Source organism: Somniosus microcephalus, chromosome 10 (genome assembly GCF_052327205.1).
Source record: "Somniosus microcephalus isolate GS21.2 chromosome 10, FLI_Smic_1.0, whole genome shotgun sequence".
Lineage (NCBI taxonomy): Eukaryota > Metazoa > Chordata > Chondrichthyes > Squaliformes > Somniosidae > Somniosus > Somniosus microcephalus.
This window is the reverse complement of record NC_140996.1, coordinates 237,390,076-237,413,677: the sequence shown is the minus strand read 5'-3', so window position 1 is coordinate 237,413,677 and position 23,602 is coordinate 237,390,076. Positions and strand designations below refer to the sequence as shown.

Here is a 23,602-nt window from a genome sequence, read left to right as displayed (position 1 = left end):
GCATTGCTGTTTGTGGGAGCTTGCTGTGCGTAAATTGGCTGCTGCGTTTCCTACATTACACCAGGTTATAGCCTATGAAACCCAGGCAGAGAGGACCTGCGGGAAGGAGGGAGGAGGACAGTAGGAGTGTGTGTGTGTGTGTGTGTGTGTGTGTGTGCTAGGCCGATGTAGCAGAGCCTGGTCTCCAATCCTCTTGGATCCCCTTGCCATTGGACCAAGACCTTGCTCTGTCAAGCCCGTGTGGTAGCTGGTGTGCAACGGCCACCCCACGTTAAAAGAATTCACGCACAGGCATCTTCCACCCTTTAAAATGAAGTTCGGGACCTGGAACATCAGGACCCTCATGGACAACCCCAACAGTGACAGAGACTGAAGGTCCTGCATTGGACTCACCAGTCACCTGCGAACTCATTTTTAGTGTGGAAGCAAGTCATCCTCGGTTCCGAGGGACTGCCTAAGAAGAAGAAGAGTGACTACACTTCAAAAAATACTTCATTGGCTGTCGAGCACGTTGGACCATCCCGAGGTGGTGAAAGACGCTGTAGAAATACAAGTTTAATAAAAGGATACTCCCTACTTAACCTGGTGTCTAACCCGCACACGTGCGCCGTGAAAGGCCTGTTTACATTCGATGTAAAGATAGTTGACCCAATGATCAGGAATCTACAATATTTGTCATGTGGGTCCTTTCACTGGATCTGCTGGGGGCTTTGGACTGGCATCAAATGATTGTTTCTCAGGTGACCTGACTGTGGGATTTACTTTGGGCTGTGTTAGTGTTAAAGTTTTTAGGAACCCTAACCTTGCTCGGTGTGTGGGAGATAACCCGGAGTTGAGTAATGTTTTAGAAATGGCCGTCTTTCTACCCGACTCTCGACTTGTGCCAGCACTGATTCCCTGCTGGGTGTAGTCCGGTTCCCTGAGGGTGGTCAGGCCCCTGGCACCTCACGTTGGGAGCCCAGAGTGTCAGCGAACACGACAGCCGAGCCCGCTTGTGTCTTCGCACACTCACACTTTTTCAGCAGAAATCGCTGCTTAGAATATCAGGAGCAGGAGCTCGGTCTGAGTCCATCCTGATGGACATTGGCTAACGGCACAGATCCGGGATCGCACTGGGATCTGTGCATCCGCCAGCTGAGCAGTTTCGGGAGTGGTCCGAGGACAGTGTTAAAGATTCTGCTCCAATCTCTGGGCCCGACTGCTGATCATAAACTGCACAAACTTCACTCTCAGCCATGACCTCATCGCAACGACGACCTCCCACATGTCTCGTCCTCCTGGGGATTTAATTTCTAAATGCTACCCTGAGTTTTCTGTTTCAGTTACTGGATACAGCCGCAGAGTGCCTCTCGTGCTAGAGCGGGGAGTGTCCAACACACTCGTATCCTGGGGCTGCATTTAATTTTGTCTTCATTAATTTCCGTATATCTCAAGCTGCAAGTACGCACAGCTCTTGGGATTTAGAATTTGATCATCAATGAGGTGCCGGCATTAGCAACTTCTCTCGGACCCACAAATCTCAGTCAGGACACACCAGTGAGTAGAAATCGAAAGGTAAACAGGACTGAGTTAGTGAGGGCTGGATTATCTGGGCCTCAGGCTCTGTAGGGCCTGTAGGCCTTGGTGTGGACACGCTCTTGATGCAGAGTCTGGTCCAGGGTTTGAGGGAGGCGGGAGAGACAGATCATTTGTTTATTTAGTTATGTTGGTTGAGGGAGAACTCCCCTGCTCTTCTTCAAATAGTGTCATATTGTCAAACTGAGAAAGCAGTTGGTTTAACATCGCATTCAGAAGACGGCACCTTCGACAGTGCAGCTCTCCCTCAACACTGCACTGGAGTGTCGGCCTGGATTATGGCCTCGGGTCTCTGGTGTAGGATTTGAATCCACGACCTTCTGACTCCGAGGCGAGAGTGCTGCCCACTGAGCCACGGCTGACACTGTAGTCATAACTTTTGTTAAAATTGATTAATTCTGTCAATCTCCGTTGTCATTTGGCGTCACAGGCTGAACGCCTCCAGTCTCGGCCTCCATCCTCCCTTATTTCCACAACTCTGTGGAGTGGAAATGTGTGTATGTTATGGAGGTGAAAGTAGGCGGCCTTGGTGATGGAGCGGTTATGGGGTCAGAAACTCAGCTCGTGGTCACATAGGAGGCTGAAATTGCGAATGGTCTGCTTCAGCCTCAGACAGTGGCCAGGGGGGGGGATGAAGTCGGTGGGGGGTGGATACTGAAGACAATGGCCTCGATCTGCCCAGTGTTTATCAATACAATTGGGGGGGGCAAAGGGTGAGACAAACAGGTTACCGCTTACCTGGGTAATGTTCACTTGGGGGATGGTCCCACACTGGAGACCCCAGGCCTGTAATACAAACAGTGTTGGTACGTGTCCCTGAAAACCTCTTGCTTCCTTTCAGGCCGGGCTGTTGGTGAGATTGGATTCCGACTGGTTAGCAATCGTACCTGGTGGATTCTTTGCACCCACTTCGGATTAACGCATTCAGATTGTCTTCTCCACCTGGTGTCCAACGGGAGCAGAGTCGGAGCAGCTGGGACACGAAGGGCAGGATGGATGACATCTTCACCCAGTGCCGGGAAGGCAACGCGGTGGCGGTTCGCCTCTGGCTGGACAACACAGAGAATGACCTGAACCAGGGGTGAGTGTCTGATTCTGGGCGCCCAGTAGTAGTCACTGTTGTAATATAGGAAACGTGGCAGCCAATTTGCGCACAGCAAGCTCCCACAAACAGCAATGTGATAATGACCGGATAATCTGTTTTAGTGATGGTGGCTGAGGGATAAGTATTGTCCAGGACACCGGAGAGAACTCCCCAGCTCCTCTTCAAAGAGTGCCGTGGGATCTTTTATATCCATTGTTTCATGTGTCACTGATGGTTGTGCTGAAGCAATTTGAAGAAATAAATTAAGATTATCCCGTGAGAAGTGTATTGTACAACAGTGAAATGTTTTGGCTTCAGTATCGCGCCACCACAAGGAGTGGTTGAGGTGAATAGTGTGGATGTATTTAAGGGGAAGCTGGATAAACACACGAGGGAGAAAGGAATAGAGGGATGTGCTGATAGGGTGAGATGAAGAGGGGCAGGAGGAGGCTCGTGTGGAGCAGAAACACCGGCGCGGACCGGTTGGGCCGAATGGCCTGTTTTTGTGCTGTTGTATCATTTTTTCCCAATAGTTTATTGTCACAATTTCTTTAAATCAATCCAGTGACGACATTGGATGTTTGAGGGTCGTGCTGAACACTGGTGGAATGTAGGTTTTGGAGGTTGGTGAGATATTTAATCTGTAAGTGCTGTGACAGTGCCATCAAAGGCTGGAGCCGTTGTGTGTGGCGTGACGTGAAGCACTTGGAGGGAATTTCATGGAGATGGAACAAATGGAATGTGACAGGATACCGTGAGGAGGCAGTGGCACGGGTTGATGTGTTTCACACACCCTTGTGCAATGGGTAATCTGTGATCAGAGGTGCCTGTCGGAGATTAGTGCCCAGCACACTGCAGTATCAGGACTGAGATTGCCCAGTGGGATTCTTGCTGCCAGTGGAGAAGAGCTCCTTACCTCACCGGCATGAACTTGATCAAAACCCTGGTCACAGAGGGTACTGGACAGTGTCTGCGCATCCTCGGCATCCCATTGAACCCCGAGCTTCTTTCCCTGCATCTGACCCGTGGTCAAAACTGATGTATCAATGTGCAGAACATGTTCCTGCTCCCATCACTCCCTCTCCACACAGCATTGCTCAAAGCCTGGCTCGTGCTTTGATCACTTCGCCAATCACTTTTCTTCAATTCTGGCCGCCGCCCTTTGGCAAACTCCAAGGAATTGTGGCCCATGCAGCCTGCCTTTCCTCCCTCACACAGTCCCGTGTTCCCAGTGTCCCAGTTTTTGTGGCGCTCCATTGATTCAGTGAATCGGTTTGAAGCTCCCTGGCCCAGTTTCTGATTCCCTTAGTCTAGTCGTATGTCTCCGCCGCCTTGCGCACTCCCGCGTCCCACTGCTTGGACTCTAGATTGTTTGTTCTAGATTACTGATAAATCTCTGCCCCACCGACAAAGGCCAGTCTTCCAGCCATTATGCTCCTACCTTCTGGAATTTTCTCCCCAAATCCCTTTGCATCATGATCACCTCATTCCCTGAAAACCTATCGCTTGGATTGTGCTTTCAGTCTCTCCCACTGCCCAAATATCTCTGTCCCTTCTTGCTGCCCCATGTCTCCCGCGGAAAGTGCACTGAGATACCCTTTTATGTCAGGAGCACAGTGCCTATGTACGATCTTGTCAATCTGCTTTATTGGCCCTGGTCCCTGGTGTGAACAGAGTTCAGTTGGGAGCGATGCCAGGAATCCGAGCAGCTCAATCTGAGTGAGTGTTTCTCAGTCGTGGGCTTTGGACAGCATTAACCCTGAACAAACTTCGAGAAGTTTACACCTGAGCCTCGAGTTGTGACAAGGCCACAGATGCTTGGGCTGCAGAAAGCTACGTAATTGAGACTGACGTTTTAATATCGCAGCCAGGGAGAAAGAACAAAGCTCCATTTAAAGGCGAGCCATGCTTTAAGTGTAGTCACTGTTGGAAACGCGGCGACCAATTTGTGCACAGCAAGGTCCCAAACAGCGATAAGGTGAATGAGCAGATCATCAGTTTGAGTGATGCTGGTCGAGGGATAAATATTGGCCAGGACACCGGGGAGAACCCCACTGCTTTTCTTGGAATTGTTCCATGGGATCTTTAACACCTGGGAGGGCACATGGGGTCTTGGTTTAACGTCTTATCCAAAAGATGGCACCTCTGACAGTGCAGTGCTCCCTCAGTACTGCCCCTCCGACAGTGCGGCGCTCCCTCAGTACTGCCCCTCCGACAGTGCGACGCTCCCTCAGTACTGCCCCTCCGACAGTGCGGCACTCCCTCAGTACTGCCCCTCCGACAGTGCAGTGCTCCCTCAGTACTGCCCCTCCGACAGTGCAGCGCTCCCTCAGTACTGACCCTCCAACAGTGCGGTGCTCCCTCAGTACTGACCCTCCGACAGTGCAGCCCTCCCTCAGCACTGCCCCTCCGACAGTGCGGCGCTTCCTCAGCACTGCCCCTCTGACAGTGCGGCGCTCCCTCAGTACTGCCCCTCCGACAGTGCGGTGCTCCCTCAGTACTGACCCTCCGACAGTGCAGCCCTCCCTCAGCACTGCCCCTCCGACAGTGCGGCGCTCCCTCAGCACTGCCCCTCCGACAGTGCGGCGCTCCCTCAGTACCGCCCCTCCGACAGTGCGGCGCTCCCTCAGTACTGCCCCTCCGACAGTGCGGTGCTCTCTCAGTACTGCCCCTCCGACAGTGCGGCGCTCCCTCAGCACTGCCCCTCCGACAGTGCGGCGCTCCCTCAGTCCTGCCCCTCCGACAGTGCGGTGCTCTCTCAGTACTGCCCCTCCGACAGTGCGGCGCTCCCTCAGCACTGCCCCTCCGACAGTGCGGCGCTCCCTCAGTCCTGCCCCTCCGACAGTGCGGCGCTCCCTCAGCACAGCACTTGGCGTGTCAGTCTGGATTATATGCTCAAGTTTCTGGAGTGGGACCTGAATCCACAATCTCCTGATTCAGGAGTGAGTGCTACCCACTGAGGCACGGCTAAAACCTATTGCAGCAAAGAGTCCGTGCCTTTAGGGAGGGGCGGGTAAAAAAATCAAAACACTTGTCAGCAGCTTCCAGCAGTGTGGTTTGGCTTCAATAATAAAAGTTTTTAAAATGTATCCTATATGAGCTTTTATTTGCAGACTGCAGTGTTCCCTGGCCTGCTCATTAACTCTCAGTGAAATGTCTGCGCTCCAGGCTGTGAGTTAGTACTGTGCCCCAGAGGATGCAGGTGACAGCCCACACTGTTTGTTCAGCTCTCTCTCAAACTCCCTTTTCCGCATATTTCAGCCATTCTGTCATTTCATTTCACGTTGAGCTTGGAGTTCTGCCCGGAGCTGTAAAGTTCCTGCCTGCATTCCTTCTGCGAGCTTCCTGTGGTGGTGTACAGACGGGATCTGTGTCGGACTGGTGGTTGTGAGCTGTGAGTTAGATTGAGGTTGAGAGGGAATAAGATGTAAACAGCAACACTGCCCAGCTGTAAACTGTTGTCTCAACGCAAGCTGCCTCACTCCACAGACATTTCACTTGCTTATACGGACACTTCTTACCACCTCCCTTGTTCAAAATTATTACATGGTTTTAATCAGTTTAAAATGTGTAAGTGACTTGGAGCCACTTCCAATAGCAATGCACTTCTACAGCATTGCGACAGTGTAGAGGGAGCTTTACTCTGTATCTAACCCGTGCTGTACCTGCCCTGGGAGTGTTTGATGGGACAGTGTAGAGGGAGCTTTACTCTGTATCTGACCCGTGCTGTACCTGCCCTGGGAGTGTTTGATGGGGCAGTGTAGAGGGAGCTTTACTCTGTATCTGACCCGTGCTGTACCTGCCCTGGGAGTGTTTGATGGGACAGTGTAGAGGGAGCTTTACTCTGTATCTAACCCGTGCTGTACCTGCCCTGGGAGTGTTTGATGGGGCAGTGTAGAGGGAGCTTTACTCTGTATCTGACCCGTGCTGTACCTGCCCTGGGAGTGTTTGATGGGACAGTGTAGAGGGAGCTTTACTCTGTATCTAACCCGTGCTGTACCTGCCCTGGGAGTGTTTGATGGGACAGTGTAGAGGGAGCTTTACTCTGTATCTAACCCGTGCTGTATCTGCCCTGGGAGTGTTTGATGGGACAGTGTAGAGGGAGCTTTACTCTGTATCTAACCCCGTGCTGTACCTGCCCCGGGAGTGTTTGATGGGACAGTGTAGAGGGAGCTTTACTCTGTATCTAACCCGTGCTGTACCTGCCCTGGGAGTGTTTGATGGGACAGTGTAGAGGGAGCTTTACTCTGTATCTAACCCGTGCTGTACCTGCCCTGGGAGTGTTTGATGGGACAGTGTAGTGGGAGCTTTGCTCTGTATCTAACCCGTGCTGTACCTGCCCTGGGAGTGTTTGATGGGACAGTGTAGAGGGAGCTTTACTCTGTATCTAACCCGTGCTGTACCTGCCCTGGGAGTGTTTGATGGGACAGTGTAGTGGGAGCTTTACTCTGTATCTAACCCGTGCTGTACCTGTCCTGGGAGTGTTTGATGGGACAGTGTAGAGGGAGCTTTACTCTGTATCTAACCCGTGCTGTACCTGCCCTGGGAGTGTTTGATGGGACAGTGTAGAGGGAGCTTTACTCTGTATCTAACCCCGTGCTGTACCTGCCCTGGGAGTGTTTGATGGGACAGTGTAGAGGGAGCTTTACTCTGTATCTAACCCGTGCTGTACCTTGTAAATCTTCTCTGCACCTTCTCCAGTGCCTCTATATCCTTTTTATAATATGGCGACCAGAACTGTGCGCAGTACTCCGAGTGTGGTCTAACCAAGGTTCGATACAGGTTTAGCATAACTTCCCTACTTTTCAATTCTATCCCTCTAGAAATAAACCCTAGTGCTTGGTTTACTTTTTTTATGGCCTTGTTAACCTGTCGATACTTTTAGTGATTTGTGTATTTGTGCTCCGAGATCCCTTTGTTCCTCTTCCCCATTTAGATTCTTATTTTCCAAGTGATACGTGACCTCCCTATTCTTCCTACCAAAATGTAATACCTCACATTTATCTGTGTTGAGCTTCATTTGCCAATTATACGCCCATTGTGGAAGTTTATTCATGTCCTTCTGTAACTTGTTGCAGTCCTCCTCAGTATTGACTATCCCCCCCCGCCCCAATTTGGTGACATCTGCAAATTCAGTAATTGTGTTTTTGATTCCAAAGTCTAAATTGTTCCCTGCAGCTGATGTTACAGCCTGTTGTGGTGAAACATTCCCTGTTCTAACAATGGGGCAGGGTTTGTTTTATCAAGAGTAATGCGGGTACGGAAGTGCAGTGGTTCTGGTACTTGACTAACAATCCATTGAACGCGAGTTCGAATCCCACCGGGGCAGTTTGTGAATCTGTATTCTGTTTAAAAAAAATCTGGAAATAAAAATCTGGTCTCAGTAAAAGTGACCATGAAGCTGTCGGAGTGTCGTAAAAAACTCAACGGGTTCACTGACGTCCTTTAGGGAAGGAAGCCTGCCGCCCTTACCCAGGCTGGGCCTGTACGTGACTCCAGTCCCACAGCAAGGTGGTTGACTCCCTCTGAAGTGGCCCCTCCGTTGTGTCAAACCCACCACCAGTGGTTCAGGATGAAGGCCCACCACCACCTTCTCAGGGTATCTAGGAATGGGCAAGAAACGCCGGCTTTGCCAGCAACGCCCACAACCCGAGAGTGAATGAGTAATAATACAATGATTACATTGTACTTCACAGAGGGCAGTGGGGCCTGGAGTAGAAGGTTAAGATATTCATTATTCTTCACTGGCCACAGGAGGAACTGTAGCACAGAAAGAGGCCATTCAGCTCCTTGTGGCTATCCGGAGCTGACCACTCTGATCCCATTTCCCCGTATCCTTTTATATTCCTCCTTTTCAAATCCTAACCCTGTTCCCTTCAGCCTCAGTAGCCTGTTGTGGTGAAACAGTCCCTGTTCTAACAGCCCTCTGTGTGAAAACATTGCTTCTCACTTCCCCTTCACTCCTCTATTGATGATCCTGGCTGAGCCTCCCTCTCACACTCTGAGCAACCAGTGCCCTCCCAAAACCTGACATAGTTTAACAACGTCTAATAGATCGCCCTTAACCTTCTCGGTTCAGGTGTTTCTTCCCAACTCTAACCTCTAGTTCCGGCTCCCATTCTCGGGACTCTTCGCTGTCCGCTTCCCATGACTCCCTTTTCCGAGAGTGGGAGCGGCACAGAGTCCTTCCCCCAGGACTGTGCGGAGGGGCTGTGTTAGCAGGAGGAGAGTGAAATGCACCTTATTCTATCCTGTACATGGGGAGGTGGGGGTGGTAGTGTCAGGAATTTCATGTGCTGCGTTCTAATCGTTGTGAGATCTAAAAATGTGAAGTATTTGTGAGTTTGTACTGTTTACTCCGGGAGAAAGCCTCTGGCTGGTTTCCTGCTGACTCTCTGCCGACTGTGTTTCCACCACAATCCTGTCCATTTAAGGATGTTTGGAGTGCTTCCTGTGAAGGCCCCTGCCTGGTTTAACCATGGGCCAGCGGGCGAGAAGCAGCACAGGAAATGGTGTGTCTCCCACAGGAATGTAATTCATTCTATAAAGTGTGCAATCTTACTGCACCGCCCCAAAATCTCCCCCCTCCCCCCGCATAAACTTTCTGACTCAGAGGTGGGAGTGCTACCTGGCTGACACTACTCTTAAATGGGCTTAAGAAAATCTCGCTCTGTAAGGTTGGGTTAAGAAACCATGACTCACCAGAGGTCAAGAAATATTTCAAAAAGCACTAAAACAATTTCAGACATGACATCAGTCATTTTCTTAAGCCCCTTTAAGAGTAGTGTCAGCCGGGTCGCACTCCCACCTCTGAGTCAGAATGTTTGTGTTCAAGTCCCGCTCCAGAGACCTGAGCACAAAGATTTAGGCCGACACTCCAGGGCAGTACTGAGTTCCGCCGCACTGTCGGAGGGGCAGTACTGAGTTCCGCCGCACTGTCGGAGGGGCAGTACTGAGGGAGCGCCGCACTGTCGGAGGGGCAGTACTGAGGGAGCGCCGCACTGTCGGAGGGGCAGTACCGAGGGAGCGCCGCACTGTCGGAGGGGCAGTACCGAGGGAGCGCCGCACTGTCGGAGGGGCAGTACCGAGGGAGCGCAGCACTGTCGGAGGGGCAGTACTGAGGGAGCACTGCACTGTCGGAGGGGCAGTACTGAGGGAGCGCCGCACTGTCGGAGGGGCAGTACTGAGGGAGCACTGCACTGTCGGAAGTGTCGTCTTTTGAATGAGATGTTAAAGTGAGCCCCCGTCTGCAACCTTTGATGGACGTAAAAGATCCCACGGCACTATTGGAAGACGAGCAGGTGAATTCTTCCTGGTGTCCAGCCCAATATTTATCCTTCAAACAACACCATTAAAAATAGAGAATCTGGTTATTATCACGTTGCTGTTGGTCGGAACATTTCCTGCCATAAATGAATTCATTAACATGTATTTGAAGGGGTTTGAGATGCTAAATTGCTGTATTTATGGAACTCTTTCATTGTGTCGTTTGGGAGGAATCTTTTTTATTGCTGCGCTTGGCTTTTATATATCAAAGGTAGAAAATGACAGACTCGATTCCTGGGCAACTGTACACTGCAATCAGCACACAACAGGAAGCGAGCGCTCGGCTACTCGCTGCTCCCAAACGGTTTTACAGGATGTTTGGGACTGTCACGGGGCAGACAGGGAGAGAGGGGAGACTCTGCTCTCGAAAGCATTAAATCTTCGGAATGCAGGGTCGAGGGTGAAGACTTGCAGCAGCTGGGGAGGGGGAAGGGGTGGAGAAGAGAGACGGGTCAGCATTGGGGGGAGGGTCAGCCCCGGGGGAGAGGAGAGGTCAGCCCCGGGGGAGAGGAGAGGGTCAGCCCCGGGGGAGAGGAGAGGGTCAGCCCCGGGGGAGAGGAGAGGGTCAGCTCCGGGGGAGAGGAGAGGCTCAGCCCCGGGGGAGAGGAGAGGGTCAGCCGCGGGGGAGAGGAGAGGGTCAGCCCCGGGGGGAGAGGAGAGGGTCAGCCCCGGGAGAGAGGAGAGGGTCAGCCCCGGGGGGAGAGGAGAGGGTCAGCCCCGGGGGAGAGGAGAGGGTCAGCCCCGGGGGGAGAGGAGAGGGTCAGCCCCGGGGGAGAGGAGAGGGTCAGCCCCGGGGGAGAGGAGAGGGTCAGCCCCGGGGGGAGAGGAGAGGGTCAGCCCCGGGGGGAGAGGAGAGGGTCAGCCCCGGGGGGAGAGGAGAGGGTCAGCCCCGGGGGGAGAGGAGAGGGTCAGCCCCGGGGGAGAGGAGAGGGTCAGCCCCGGGGGAGAGGAGAGGGTCAGCCCCGGGGGAGAGGAGAGGGTCAGCCCCGGGGGAGAGGAGAGGGTCAGCCCCGGGGGAGAGGAGAGGGTCAGCCCCGGGGGAGAGGAGAGGGTCAGCCCCGGGGGAGAGGAGAGGGTCAGCCCCGGGGGAGAGGAGAGGGTCAGCCCCGGGGGAGAGGAGAGGGTCAGCCCCGGGGGAGAGGAGAGGGTCAGCCCCGGGGGAGAGGAGAGGGTCAGCCCCGGGGGGAGAGGAGAGGGTCAGCCCCGGGGGGAGAGGAGAGGGTCAGCCCCGGGGGAGAGGAGAGGGTCAGCCCCGGGGGAGAGGAGAGGGTCAGCCCCGGGGGAGAGGAGAGGGTCAGCCCCGGGGGAGAGGAGAGGGTCAGCCCCGGGGGAGAGGAGAGGGTCAGCCCCGGGGGAGAGGAGAGGGTCAGCCCCGGGGGAGAGGAGAGGGTCAGCCCCGGGGGAGAGGAGAGGGTCAGCCCCGGGGGAGAGGAGAGGGTCAGCCCCGGGGGAGAGGAGAGGGTCAGCCCCGGGGGAGAGGAGAGGGTCAGCCCCGGGGGAGAGGAGAGGGTCAGCCCCGGGGGAGAGGAGAGGGTCAGCCCCGGGGGAGAGGAGAGGGTCAGCCCCGGGGGAGAGGAGAGGGTCAGCCCCGGGGGAGAGGAGAGGGTCAGCCCCGGGGGAGAGGAGAGGGTCAGCCCCGGGGGAGAGGAGAGGGTCAGCCCCGGGGGAGAGGAGAGGGTCAGCCCCGGGGGAGAGGAGAGGGTCAGCCCCGGGGGAGAGGAGAGGGTCAGCCCCGGGGGAGAGGAGAGGGTCAGCCCCGGGGGAGAGGAGAGGGTCAGCCCCGGGGGAGAGGAGTGGGTCAGCCCCGGGGGAGAGGAGAGGGTCAGCCCCGGGGGAGAGGAGAGGGTCAGCCCCGGGGGAGAGGAGAGGGTCAGCCCCGGGGGAGAGGAGAGGGTCAGCCCCGGGGGAGAGGAGAGGGTCAGCCCCGGGGGAGAGGAGTGGGTCAGCCCCGGGGGGGAGACACAGAGAGAGAGGAGGAGTGAATACACACGCTGAAGATGGGTTGCTGAATTTTTAGTGTTTTTAGTGTTTAAAGTGGGGAAAAAAGTTTCATTTCAAGTTTTAAAAGGTTTTAAAATTAAATTTATTTCTAGTTAAGTTAAGTTAGTTTAGTTTTGTTTAGTTAAGTTTAAGTTTAGATTAGTCTAGATTAAGTAAGGAAGGAAAAGACCGCCAAAAAGACCACCAAAGGAAAAAAAAAAACCAGAGGAAATTAGATTTAAAAAAAAGCCAAAGCAAAAAGAAATAAGGGAAGAAATATACAAACCCAAAGAAGAACCCGAACAGCGGCCGTACGGGGCCGCAGCAGAAGCGAGGTGACTCGGCCGCATCAGGAACCGAGGCGAGGTGACTCGGCGATGGCCGCACGGAGACGCAGCGGCAGCCGGAGCGAGGTGACTCGGGGAGGCCGCATCGGGAACCGAGGCGAGGTGACTTGGCGAAGGCCGCACGGAGACGCAGCGGCAGCCGGAGCGAGGTGACTCGGGGAGGCCGCTTCGGGAAACGAGGCGAGGCGAATCGGGGAGGCCGCACGGAGACGCAGCGGCAGCCGGAGCGAGGTGACTCGGGGAGCCGGAGCGGCGAACGAGACAGGGCCCGAGCGGCGGCCGCAGTCCAGCACCCGAGCGACGGCCGCAATCCAGCATCCGAACGGCGAACGAGGCACAGCCCGAGCGGCGGCTGGGATAGAAAGCCCGGGAAAGGCCCGAGGAGCCAGGCCCAGAGACCTCTGAGGAGAAGGGGAGCAACCAGAAGGCTCCCAGAAGCAAACCAAGACTGTGAGTACAGGGCCCAGGGAGGGAGACTGAAGCCAGGGAAAGGCCTGAGGAGCCAGGCCGAGACAGAGGCCCAGAGACCTCTGAGGGGGAGGGGAACAGCTCACAGACTCAGACCTGGGAAGGGTGAACCCAGGAGCCGAGGCCCAGGGACCACGGGGTCGGAGAGGGGGACCGGGAAAGGTCGCGAACAGGGAGAGGGAAACACCAAACCCGGGGCCCCAGAAAAGCTTATTCTAAGATCAACAATACTTTACCAAAAATGAGCGAATCAGAAGATCCACAACAGCCCCCGAGGGACACTGAGAGCAACCGCTTCCAGATTCCCCCCAACACTGGAAAAAAAAAGCTATAAAAGCGATCAAGCATGATCAGATGAGAGAAAAACCAGAAACTCTTTTTGCTGACTGGTACAACAATGGGACAAAAAGTAACCTCATTTTCTACTCAGATCAGCCAGCGGCTTGGATCACAGCAATAAAATCACACTATACCAGTGTTAAGCTAGAAAATACCGCAAATGGGTCCAAAATGAAAATTAACACACCAGGAGACAGGGCAACCACGACTGTCAACGCGTACAATACCGGAACAATATTAGTGCAAGGCAACCTCGACAAATTTGCAACGGCCTTCAGGACACTGAAAAGATTAACTAAGAGGGGAAGGAACAGCCCCAGAGTGGCCCGCACTCCCCCCAACATTGACAACTTACCAGGAGGAAATCTGGCTGGTCAGGAGGTGAACGAGCCACACAGTTCAAACCAGACACTAACCCCGGAGACCCACAGCCACACGATACAACTGACAAACCCCAGCATAACTACCAGGGAGGAAGCCACACATAGTCCCCCTATCAATCCCAGCTCACCAAGAGAAGAGCAGCATAGCCAGGAAGTGAGTGAGCCTTCCAGGGCCGACCAGACACATACCCCGGGATCACACAGCCAGATACAAATAAAAGATAAATTTAATCAATTAGAGATAGAGATGGTTAAACTTAGAGAGGAGTTCCTCAAAATGAATCACGAACAAAAGCAGGAGAGGGAGAGACGCAAGAGAGAGCTGAATCTACTTGAGAACCAGGTGAATCTACTTAGGAATCAGGTGAAAGAGCTGCAGGAAAAAGAAGAGAGCCATAGAGGAGAGATAGCACCATTAGACCAGCAACCAGAGGCTAGAGATAAGACAAGACAGAGCCAGACGGAACGGCTGCACTCCCACACGGAACAAAAGCAACAGACCGACCAGCATACTGATTCTCAATCTTCCCCCACCACCGTGGAACCACAAGCGAGCCGCTCACAAGAGGTACGCACACACCAGACACCCCAGCCCAGCACACACACTATGAGTCCAGGCGAAAGCCACCAGACAGTAAACACAAACAAGGCTGACATCGTAATACTCATAGACTCAAATGGGAAATTTCTATGGGAGAAAAAGCTCTTCCCTAGAAGTAAAGTAGAAAAGATCTGGTGTCCAACAACAGACAGAGCCATGGGATGGCTGACCAAAGCCAGATTAGGCTCCCCCAACACATAATAATACACATGGGCACAAATGACCTAAAGGCCCAACAGAAAGAGGTAGCAACATCGCTCAGAGCAATGATTAGGAAGGCAAGCAGTACATTTCCAAACACTAGAATCACTGTTTCCACAATATTGCCGAGACAGACTTCAACAACAACACAATTCATGAGATAAATGCCAGCATAGCAAGAGACTGCGAATCACAACACAACGTGCACCTGGCCCAACACCCCACCCTCGATGAGGAATGTCTTTACGACCACGTCCACATCCAAAGGAAAAGAATATCGATCTTTGCTAAAGCCCTGAAGGACGTCGCTTTTAACCGGGTCCATACCCAGACTCCAAGAGGACCCCCCCCCCGACCACCAGAGATCAGCGGGGTACACATCAGGACCACTACAAAGACCACCACCGCACCAACCGAGACCAGAGAGGATCCCCATGCAAAACAACAATATCAGACCTGCACCACTCCTGTCCCACAGGGGAACAGGGACGCTCCCAGCCAGACAGAGGGAGAGATGCACAGGACGTACGCAATACCTCAGACAGAAACAATCCATTAGAGACAATAAGCAGATGTGCAGCAGCATCTACTTCCGCCTTATGGATCAAGGACTAATTAATAGAAAGAACTGTAACCAAATAGTATTAACTTTTATAGACAACTGAAGTGATTTTTTTTCCCACACTTAGACACGACAAACACGTACCACTCTTTAACCTATCATAGTAAAAGATCAAACTTAACATGAAATCCTTATATATTTCGACCTGGAACATCCAAGGTCTACGCTCTTCGGTGCTAGACGTGAAGAGTAGGACCCCAGAGTTCATAGATGAAACTAAAGATCTAGATATTATCATTTTACAGGAAACTTGGTATAAAGGAAAAGGACACACTGGCTGTCCCCAAGGGTACACTGAGCTAGTGGTCCCCTCCAATAAATTACCAAGTGCAACCCAAGGCAGAGACTCCGGAGGCATACTGATCTGGTTTAAAACAGAACTTAAGAATTACATCAAATTTATAAAAAAGGGCGAAAACCACATGTGGCTCAAGCTTGAGAGGGAGATTATCTCAAACACCCAAGATGTTTACATTTGCGCACTTTATATCCCTCCAATTGATTCCCCGTACTTTAAAGAGGACACCTTCTCCAACATGGAGGGGGAAATTATCCAATACCAGGCCCAGGGGAACGTGTTGATCTGTGGGGACCTCAATTCAAGAACGGGCGAAGAACCAGACTTCACCAATAATCAGGGAAACAATTACGTATTCGGGAATAACCACTTTGACATCCCTTCCCTTCCATACAGGCATAACTGCGACAAGCAGTCAAATACCAACGGAAAACAGCTACTACAGCTATGTCGAAACCTGGGTCTGTACATTGTCAATGGTAGGTTCATAGGAGACCTCCTAGGAAGATCGACCTATTGCTCACCTCTTGGCTGCAGCACAGTAGACTATATGATTACAGATTTAGACCCATCCTCTTTCAGAGCATTCACAGTCAAACCACAAACAACACTGTCAGATCACAGTCAAATTACTATGTATCTCAAAAAGACAGAAACAAACAACATAGAAACACAACCCAGTAAACTGTACAACACCAAAAAATCGTACAGATGGGCCAGAAACGACACGGAAAAATACCAGAAAACAATTAGCAATGCATCAACTCAAGCTCTCTTAGACACCTTTCTGGATAACATATACACTCACAATAAGGAAGGCGTAAACCGGGCAGTTATTAACCTAAACAATATTTTTGATAATTTGGCAACAAGTGCAAACTTGAAAGCTCGCAAGAACAAACCCAAAACAAAAAACTATGAAAAATGGTTTGACCCAGATTGCCATAACATGAGGAAAAAACTTAGAAAAATATCAAACCAAAAACACAGACATCCAGAAAACGAGGAATTACGCCTTACTTATTGTCAGACACTTAACACAATACAGAAACACACTCAGAACCAAAAAAGAGCAATATATTAAGAATACACTCAGCTCCATGGAGGAATCCATTGATTCCAATTGTTTCTGGGACAACTTGAATACACTACACAAAAAACAACACGACGATTTGGCCATTCAAAATGGGGACACATGGGTAAACCACTTTGAAAAATTATACCAGAAAAACACACTAAGACCAGAGCAACACCAAATATGCAAAAAACTGGAAAAGCTAGAAATGGCCATAAAAGATAACCAAAACCCGCTAGACGCCATAATAACAGAAAAAGAACTTCTTGAAAAACTCAAGGACCTGTGACCAGGAAAAGCTTGCGGGACAGACGGCATACTAAACGAGATGATTAAACACACAGACGACAAAATGAAACTGGCTATCCTAAAACTCTTCAACTTGGTTCTGAGTGTCGGTTATTTCCCTGACATCTGGAACAAAGGACTCATAACGCCCATATACAAAAGTGGGGACAAAATCGACCCAAACAACTATCGAGGCATCTGTGTAAACAGTAACCTGGGGAAGGTATTCTGTAGCATCATAAACAAAAGACTTATAAACTTCCTTGAGGAGCACAATGTCTTGAGTAAAAGCCAAATTGGATTCCTGCCAAACTATAGAACATCCGATCATATCTTCACCCTACAGACCCTAATTGACAAACACGTTCACCACAACAAAAGCAAAATCTACGCATGCTTTGTAGATTTCCAGAAGGCTTTCGACTCCATCTGGCATGACGGTTTATTCCTGAAACTTATCGAAAGCGGGGTAGGAGGGAAAACATATGATGTCATTAAATCAATGTATACAAACAACAAATGTGCAGTTAAAATTGGAGACAAACAAACAAAATACTTCCCACAGGGACGGGGGGTGACGCAGGGCTCGCCAATCTCACCGACACTCTTTAATATTTACATAAATGGATTGGCAAAACTACTTGAACAATCTACAGCACCCGGCCTCACCCTATATGAATCCAAGGTTAAATTCCTCCTCTATGCAGACGACCTGGTTCTGCTGTCACCAACTAAGGAGGGTCTACAGCAGAACCTGGACCTGCTGGAGTCGTACTGCCAGACTTGGGCCCTGACAATAAATCCCCAAAAAACCAAAGTCCTTGTGTTCCAGCAAAGATCCAAACATCAGGGACCCAAAATAAATTTCACAGTAGGAACAACCAAAATTGAACAAACCACTAACTACACATACTTGGGCTTAAAAATCAGTTCTACGGGAAACTTCAAACTGGCTGTGAATGAACTGAAAGAGAAAGCAAGAAGGGCTTTCTATGCCATCAAAAAATCAATCCAAATAGAAATCCCAATTAGCATTTGGCTCAAAATTTTCAAATCAGTAATTGAACCAATTGCGCTCTATGGCAGTGAGGTATGGGGACCGCTAACACAACAAGAATTTGCAAAATGGGACAAACACCCAATTGAGATCCTACATGCAGAATTCTGTAAAAGTATCCTCCGGACTCAAAGGAAAACAGTAAACAATGCATGCAGGGTGGAACTAGGCCAATATCCATTAATAATCACTATCCAAAAAAGAGCCACCAAATTTTGGAATCACCTACAAATGAGCAACCCCCAATGCTATCACTACGACGCCCTGAAATGCCAAGAGCTGACCATAAAGAAGAATACCCTCAGTCAACTAGTCCTGGGACTCAGTGAAGTAACTACTAACAATACTAACAATAACCAGCCCCAGGACAGTGACAGGGTAACACAAAGAATTCGACCCAACACAATCGTCGCTAAGCAAAAGGAAAAATATCTGACATATTGGGCAGAAACAACAAAAACCCAAAGCAAACTCAATTGCTACTTGGCCCTAAACAGACAATACAACATAGCTGATTACCTGACCATGGTAAAGGATAACAAACTGAGAAGAACCTTGACAAGGTACAGACTTAGCGAACATAGCCTAGCAATCGAAAAAGGCAGACACAGGCAGACCAGGCTGCCAAAAAAAGACAGGATATGCTCTCACTGCAGTCAGGGAGTAGTGGAGACAGAGATGCACTTCCTCACAGCCTGTGGAAAATATCAGGGCATCAGGGAGAATTTCTACCAAAAATTCTCACAAATATGCCCTGAATTCAGAAATCTGACTGACAACCAAAAACTCCCATTCCTACTGGGGGAGGAGAGAAGCTGTGTAACACTGGGGGAGGAGAGAAGCTGTGTAACACTGGCGGCACACTATGTTACAGCTTGCCATGAACAGAGGGACAACCAGTAAACTAAGACAAGAGTATATATAAACAAGGCGAATGTATATTTATAAACTCAGGGATATACCTGTTTATACACTGTATGAATGGAACCGCGTTATGTGTTCAACCATAAATGTATTTTGATGCTTTGGCAACATAAGATGTACCTTATCATGCCAATAAAGCGATTTGAATTTGAGAGGAGAGGGTCAGCCCCGGGGGGGGAGGAGAGGGTCAGCCCCGGGGGGGGGAGGAGAGGGTCAGCCCCGGGGAAGAGGAGAGGGTCAGCCCCGGGGGAGAGGGGGTGGTCAGCCCCGGCGGGGAGGAGAGGGTCAGCCCCGGGGGGGGAGGAGAGGTCAGCCCCGGGGGAGAGGGGGGGTCAGCCCCGGGGGAGAGGGGGGGTCAGCCCGGGGGAGAGGGGGGGTCAGCCCTGGGGGCGGGGGGGGGGAAGGAGAGGGTCAGCCCCGGGGGAGAGGAGAGGGTCAGCCCCGGGGGAGAGGAGAGGGTCAGCCCCGGGGGGGGGGGGGGGAGGAGAGGGTCAGCCCCGGGGGAGAGGAGCGGGTCAGCCCCGGTGGGGAGGAGAGGGTCAGCCCCGGGGGGGAAGGAGAGGGTCAGCCCGGGGGGGGAAGGAGAGGGTCAGCCCCGGGGGGGAAGGAGAGGGTCAGCCCTGGGGGGGGAGGAGAGGGTCAGCCCCGGGGGGAAGGAGAGGGTCAGCCCCGGGGGGGAAGGAGAGGGTCAGCCCCGGGGGAGAGGGGGGGTCAGCCCCGGGGGGGGAGGAGAGGGTCAGCCCCGGGGGAGAGGAGAGGGTCAGCCCCGGGGGAGAGGAGAGGGTCAGCCCCGGGGGAGAGGAGAGGGTCAGCCCCGGGGGGAGAGGGGGGGTCAGCCCCGGGGGAGAGGGGGGTTCAGCCCTGGGGGGGGGTTGTGGGGGGGGGTTGTCCGGGGGGGGGGGGGGGGGGGGGGAGAGGAGGAGAGTGTCAGCCCCGGGGGGAGTGGGGGGGGAGAGAGGGTCAGCCCCGGGGGAGAGGAGCGGGTCAGCCCTGGGGAGGGAGGGGGGCGGGCCAGCATTGGGGATGGGCAGCCTGGGAAGGGGAGGGGCAGCTGGGGGAAGGGGGGCTGTACTGGGGGGAGGAGAGGAGGGGCGTCAGCCCTGGGGGGAGGGGGCTGCACTGGAGAGGAGGCTGATAAATATATCCCGCAGTGAGCCTGAGTTTTGTGTTGGCATCGCACCCAGGCTGCAATCTAATTCAACAATTCTGACGTATAATCAGTGCCCAAATATTTATTTCTTCTAATTACTGCACCATGGATTCAGGTTTCTGTGGCTGTTTGATTCTGGTTTTAGTGGGACCTTGTGCACAGTATAAATGATGAGACACCTCTCCCTCCTTGGCCAGCTCGGTGGATCTGCCCTCCTTTCGTTCCACTCCTATCCCTCGATCGTAGCCAGACCTTCTCCAGTAATGGTTTCTGTTCCACCCCTGGAGTTCCCCAAGGATCTAACCTCGGGCTCCTCCTTTTCCTCATCTACATGCTGCCCCTTGGCGACTCCGATACCTGGCTCCACCTCCCCGCCACCTCCTCGACCCATCCACTGCCTGTGTTGTTCCTCTGTAGTTTGCTTATCCGATATCCAGTTAAGGCTGAGGTTCAATTTCCTCCAGGTTAATATGAAGTCATCATCTTCGGCCCCCACCAGAAACTCCGTTCCCCAGCCACTGATTCCACCGCTCTCCCCGGACACACACTCAGACTGAGCCAGACCATTCGCAGCCTCGGAGTCCCATCGACCCTGAGCTCGGCACCTGTCCCAGTAATGCTAGATTTGTACAAAACATTGGTTAGGCCACAGTTCAAGTACAGTGAGCAGTTTGGGCACACGACAGAGCGAGACACTGCCGTTACTCTGCACCGGGACAAGGGTCACTCTGCAGAGCGAGACACTGCCGTTACTCTGCACCGTGACAAGGGTCACTCTACAGAACTGGTCACTGCCGTTACTCTGCACCAGGACAAGGGTCACTCTACAGAGCGAGACACTGCCGTTACTCTGCACCGGGACAAGGGTCACTCTGCAGAGCGAGTCACTGCCATTACTCTGCACCAGGACAAGGGTCACTCTACAGAGCGAGGTCACTGCCGTACTCTGCACCGGGACAAGGGTCACTCTACAGAGCGAGTCACTGCCATTACTCTGCACCAGGACAAGGGTCACTCTACAGAGCGAGTCACTGCCGTTACTCTGCACCGGGACAAGGGTCACTCTGCAGAGCGAGTCACTGCCATTACTCTGCACCAGGACAAGGGTCACTCTACAGAGCGAGTCACTGCCGTTACTCTGCACCGGGACAAGGGTCACTCGACAGAGCGAGTCACTGCCGTTACTCTGCACCGGGACAAGGGTCACTCTGCAGAGCGAGTCACTGCCATTACTCTGCACCAGGACAAGGGTCACTCTACAGAGCGAGTCACTGCCGTTACTCTGCACCGGGACAAGGGTCACTCGACAGAGCGAGTCACTGCCGTTACTCTGCACCGGGACAAGGGTCACTCTGCAGAGCGAGTCACTGCCATTACTCTGCACCAGGACAAGGGTCACTCTACAGAGCGAGTCACTGCCGTTACTCTGCACCGGGACAAGGGTCACTCTGCAGAGCGAGTCACTGCCATTACTCTGCACCAGGACAAGGGTCACTCTACAGAGCGAGTCACTGCCGTTACTCTGCACCGGGACAAGGGTCACTCTACAGAACTGGTCACTGCCGTTACTCTGCACTGGGGCAAGGGTCACTCTACAGAGCAAGTCATTGCCGTTACTCTGCACCGGGACAAGGGTCACTCTACAGAACTGGTCACTGCCGTTACTCTGCACCAGGACAAGGGTCACTCTACAGAGCGAGACACTGCCGTTACTCTGCACCAGGACAAGGGTCACTCTACAGAGCGGGTCACTGCCGTCACTCTACAGAGCGAGTCACTGCCGTTACTCTGCACCAGGACAAGGGTCACTCTACAGAACTGGTCACTGCCGTTACTCTGCACCAGGGCAAGGGTCACTCTACAGAGTGAGTCACTGCCGTTACTCTGCACCGGGGCAAGGGTCACTCTACAGAGTGAGTCACTGCCGTTAGCAAGGGGAGGAAAACGTTAGTGGGTGTGATATATAGGCCTCCAAATAGTAATATGGAGGTGAGGGAAGGCATAAAAAGGGAAATTAGAGAAGCGTGCGATAAGAGCACAGCTGTCATCATGGGTGACTTTAATTTACATATTGATTGGACTACCCAAATTAGTAAAAATTCTGAGGAGGAGGAATTCCTGGAATGTTTTCGGGACGGTTATCTGGACCAATATGTCGAGGAGCCGACTCGAGATCAGGCCATTTTAGACTGGGTATTGTGCAATGAGAAGGGACTTATCAGCAATCTTCTTGTACGAGGCCCCTTGGGTCAGAGCGATCATAATATGATCGAGCTCTCAGTCGAGATGGAGAGTGAGGAAATTGAATCAGAGACTAAGGTCCAGAACTTAAATAAAGGGAATTACGAGGGTATGAGACGGGAATTGGGTAAGATTGATTGGGTGGTGTTTCTGGGGGGATTGACAGTGGAGAGACAATGGCAAGCATTCAAAGATAGAATGGAAGAATGGAAGAACATGTTTATACCGGTTTGGCATAAAAATAAACCTAAAAAGGTGACTCAACCGTGGATAACGAGGGAAATTAGGGACAGCATAAAATCAAAAAAAAGGGCATATCAACTGGCAAAAAAAAGCACCAGACCGGAAGATTGGGGGCAGTACAGGATACAGCAAAAGAGGACAAAGGGATTAATCAGGAAGGGGAAAATAGAATACGAAAGTAAACTTGCAGCAAACATAAAGACAGACTGCAAAAGCTTTTATCGGTATATCAGGAGGAAAAGACTGGTAAAATCCCAAGTCGGTCCCTTGCAGTCCGATTCGGGAGAATATATAATGGAGAATAAGGAAATGGCAGACCAATTAAACTCATACTTTGGTTCTGTATTCACAAAGGAGGACACAAATAACCTCCCAGGAATATCGGCAAACATAGGGACTAATGAGAGGGAGGAGCTGACAGAAATTAGTATCTGTAGGGATATGGTGTTGGGTAAGTTGAGGGGACTGAAGGCCGACAAATCCCCGGGGCCTGATAAACTACATCCTAGGGTACTTAAGGAGGTGGCCCTGGAGATAGCAGATGCTCTAAGGATCATCTTCCGGAACTCCATTGACTCGGGAACAGTACCCGTGGATTGGAGGGTAGCTAATGTTACCCCAATATTTAAAAAGGGGGGTAGAGAGAAAGCAGGGAATTATAGACCAGTAAGCCTTACATCGGTTGTGGGCAAAATGCTAGAGTCCATTATTAAGGATAAAATAGCGGAGCACTTGACAAATGGGGAAAGGATCGGACAGAGTCAACATGGATTTACAAAGGGTAAATCGTGTTTGACTAATCTGCTGGAATTTTTTGAGGAAGTAACTGGTAAAGTAGATGGGGGAGAGCCAGTGGATGTGGTGTACCTTGACTTCCAGAAAGCCTTCGATAAGGTTCCACACAAAAGATTATCATGCAAAATTAAGGCTCATGGAATTGGGGGCAAAGTATTAACGTGGATAGAGAACTGGCTGGCGGATAGAAAACAGAGAGTTGGAATAAACGGCTCGTTTTCGGAGTGGCAGGCAGTGACCAGCGGGGTGCCGCAAGGATCTGTCCTGGGACCCCAGCTGTTCACAATATATATAAATGATCTGGATCAGGGAATTGGATGCAATATTTCCAAATTCGCTGACGACACTAAACTAGGAGGAGGGGTGGGCTCTGATGAGGATGTCAGGAGGCTACAGTGCGATTTGGACAGGTTGGGGGAATGGGCGGATACGTGGCAGATGCACTATAATGTGGATAAATGCGAGGTTATCCACTTTGGGGGTAAAAACAGGAGGGTAGATTATTATCTAAATGGCAATAGATTGGGAGATGGGGAAGTGCAGAGGGACCTGGGTGTTCTTGTGCACCAGTCACTGAAGGAGAGCATGCAGGTGCAACAGGCGAT

The 23,602-nt window shown here is 51.9% G+C and overlaps 1 protein-coding gene across 4 annotated transcripts in view; it reads left to right on the top strand.

Moving 5' to 3' along the window:
* ilk (integrin-linked kinase) overlaps positions 1–23,602 on the top strand; it is a 122,382-nt gene that overhangs the window by 26,731 nt on the left and 72,049 nt on the right. For 3 of the 4 annotated variants that reach the window (XM_085999859.1, XM_085999860.1, XM_085999865.1), the window contains exon 2: positions 2,417–2,656. The exons of the other annotated variant lie outside the window; for it this stretch is intronic. In XM_085999859.1, the coding sequence (XP_085855985.1) occupies positions 2,568–2,656 (89 nt within the window). In that variant the 5' untranslated portion in view covers positions 2,417–2,567. The remainder of the gene's footprint in view (positions 1–2,416; positions 2,657–23,602) is intronic. 4 annotated transcript variants of the gene reach the window in all.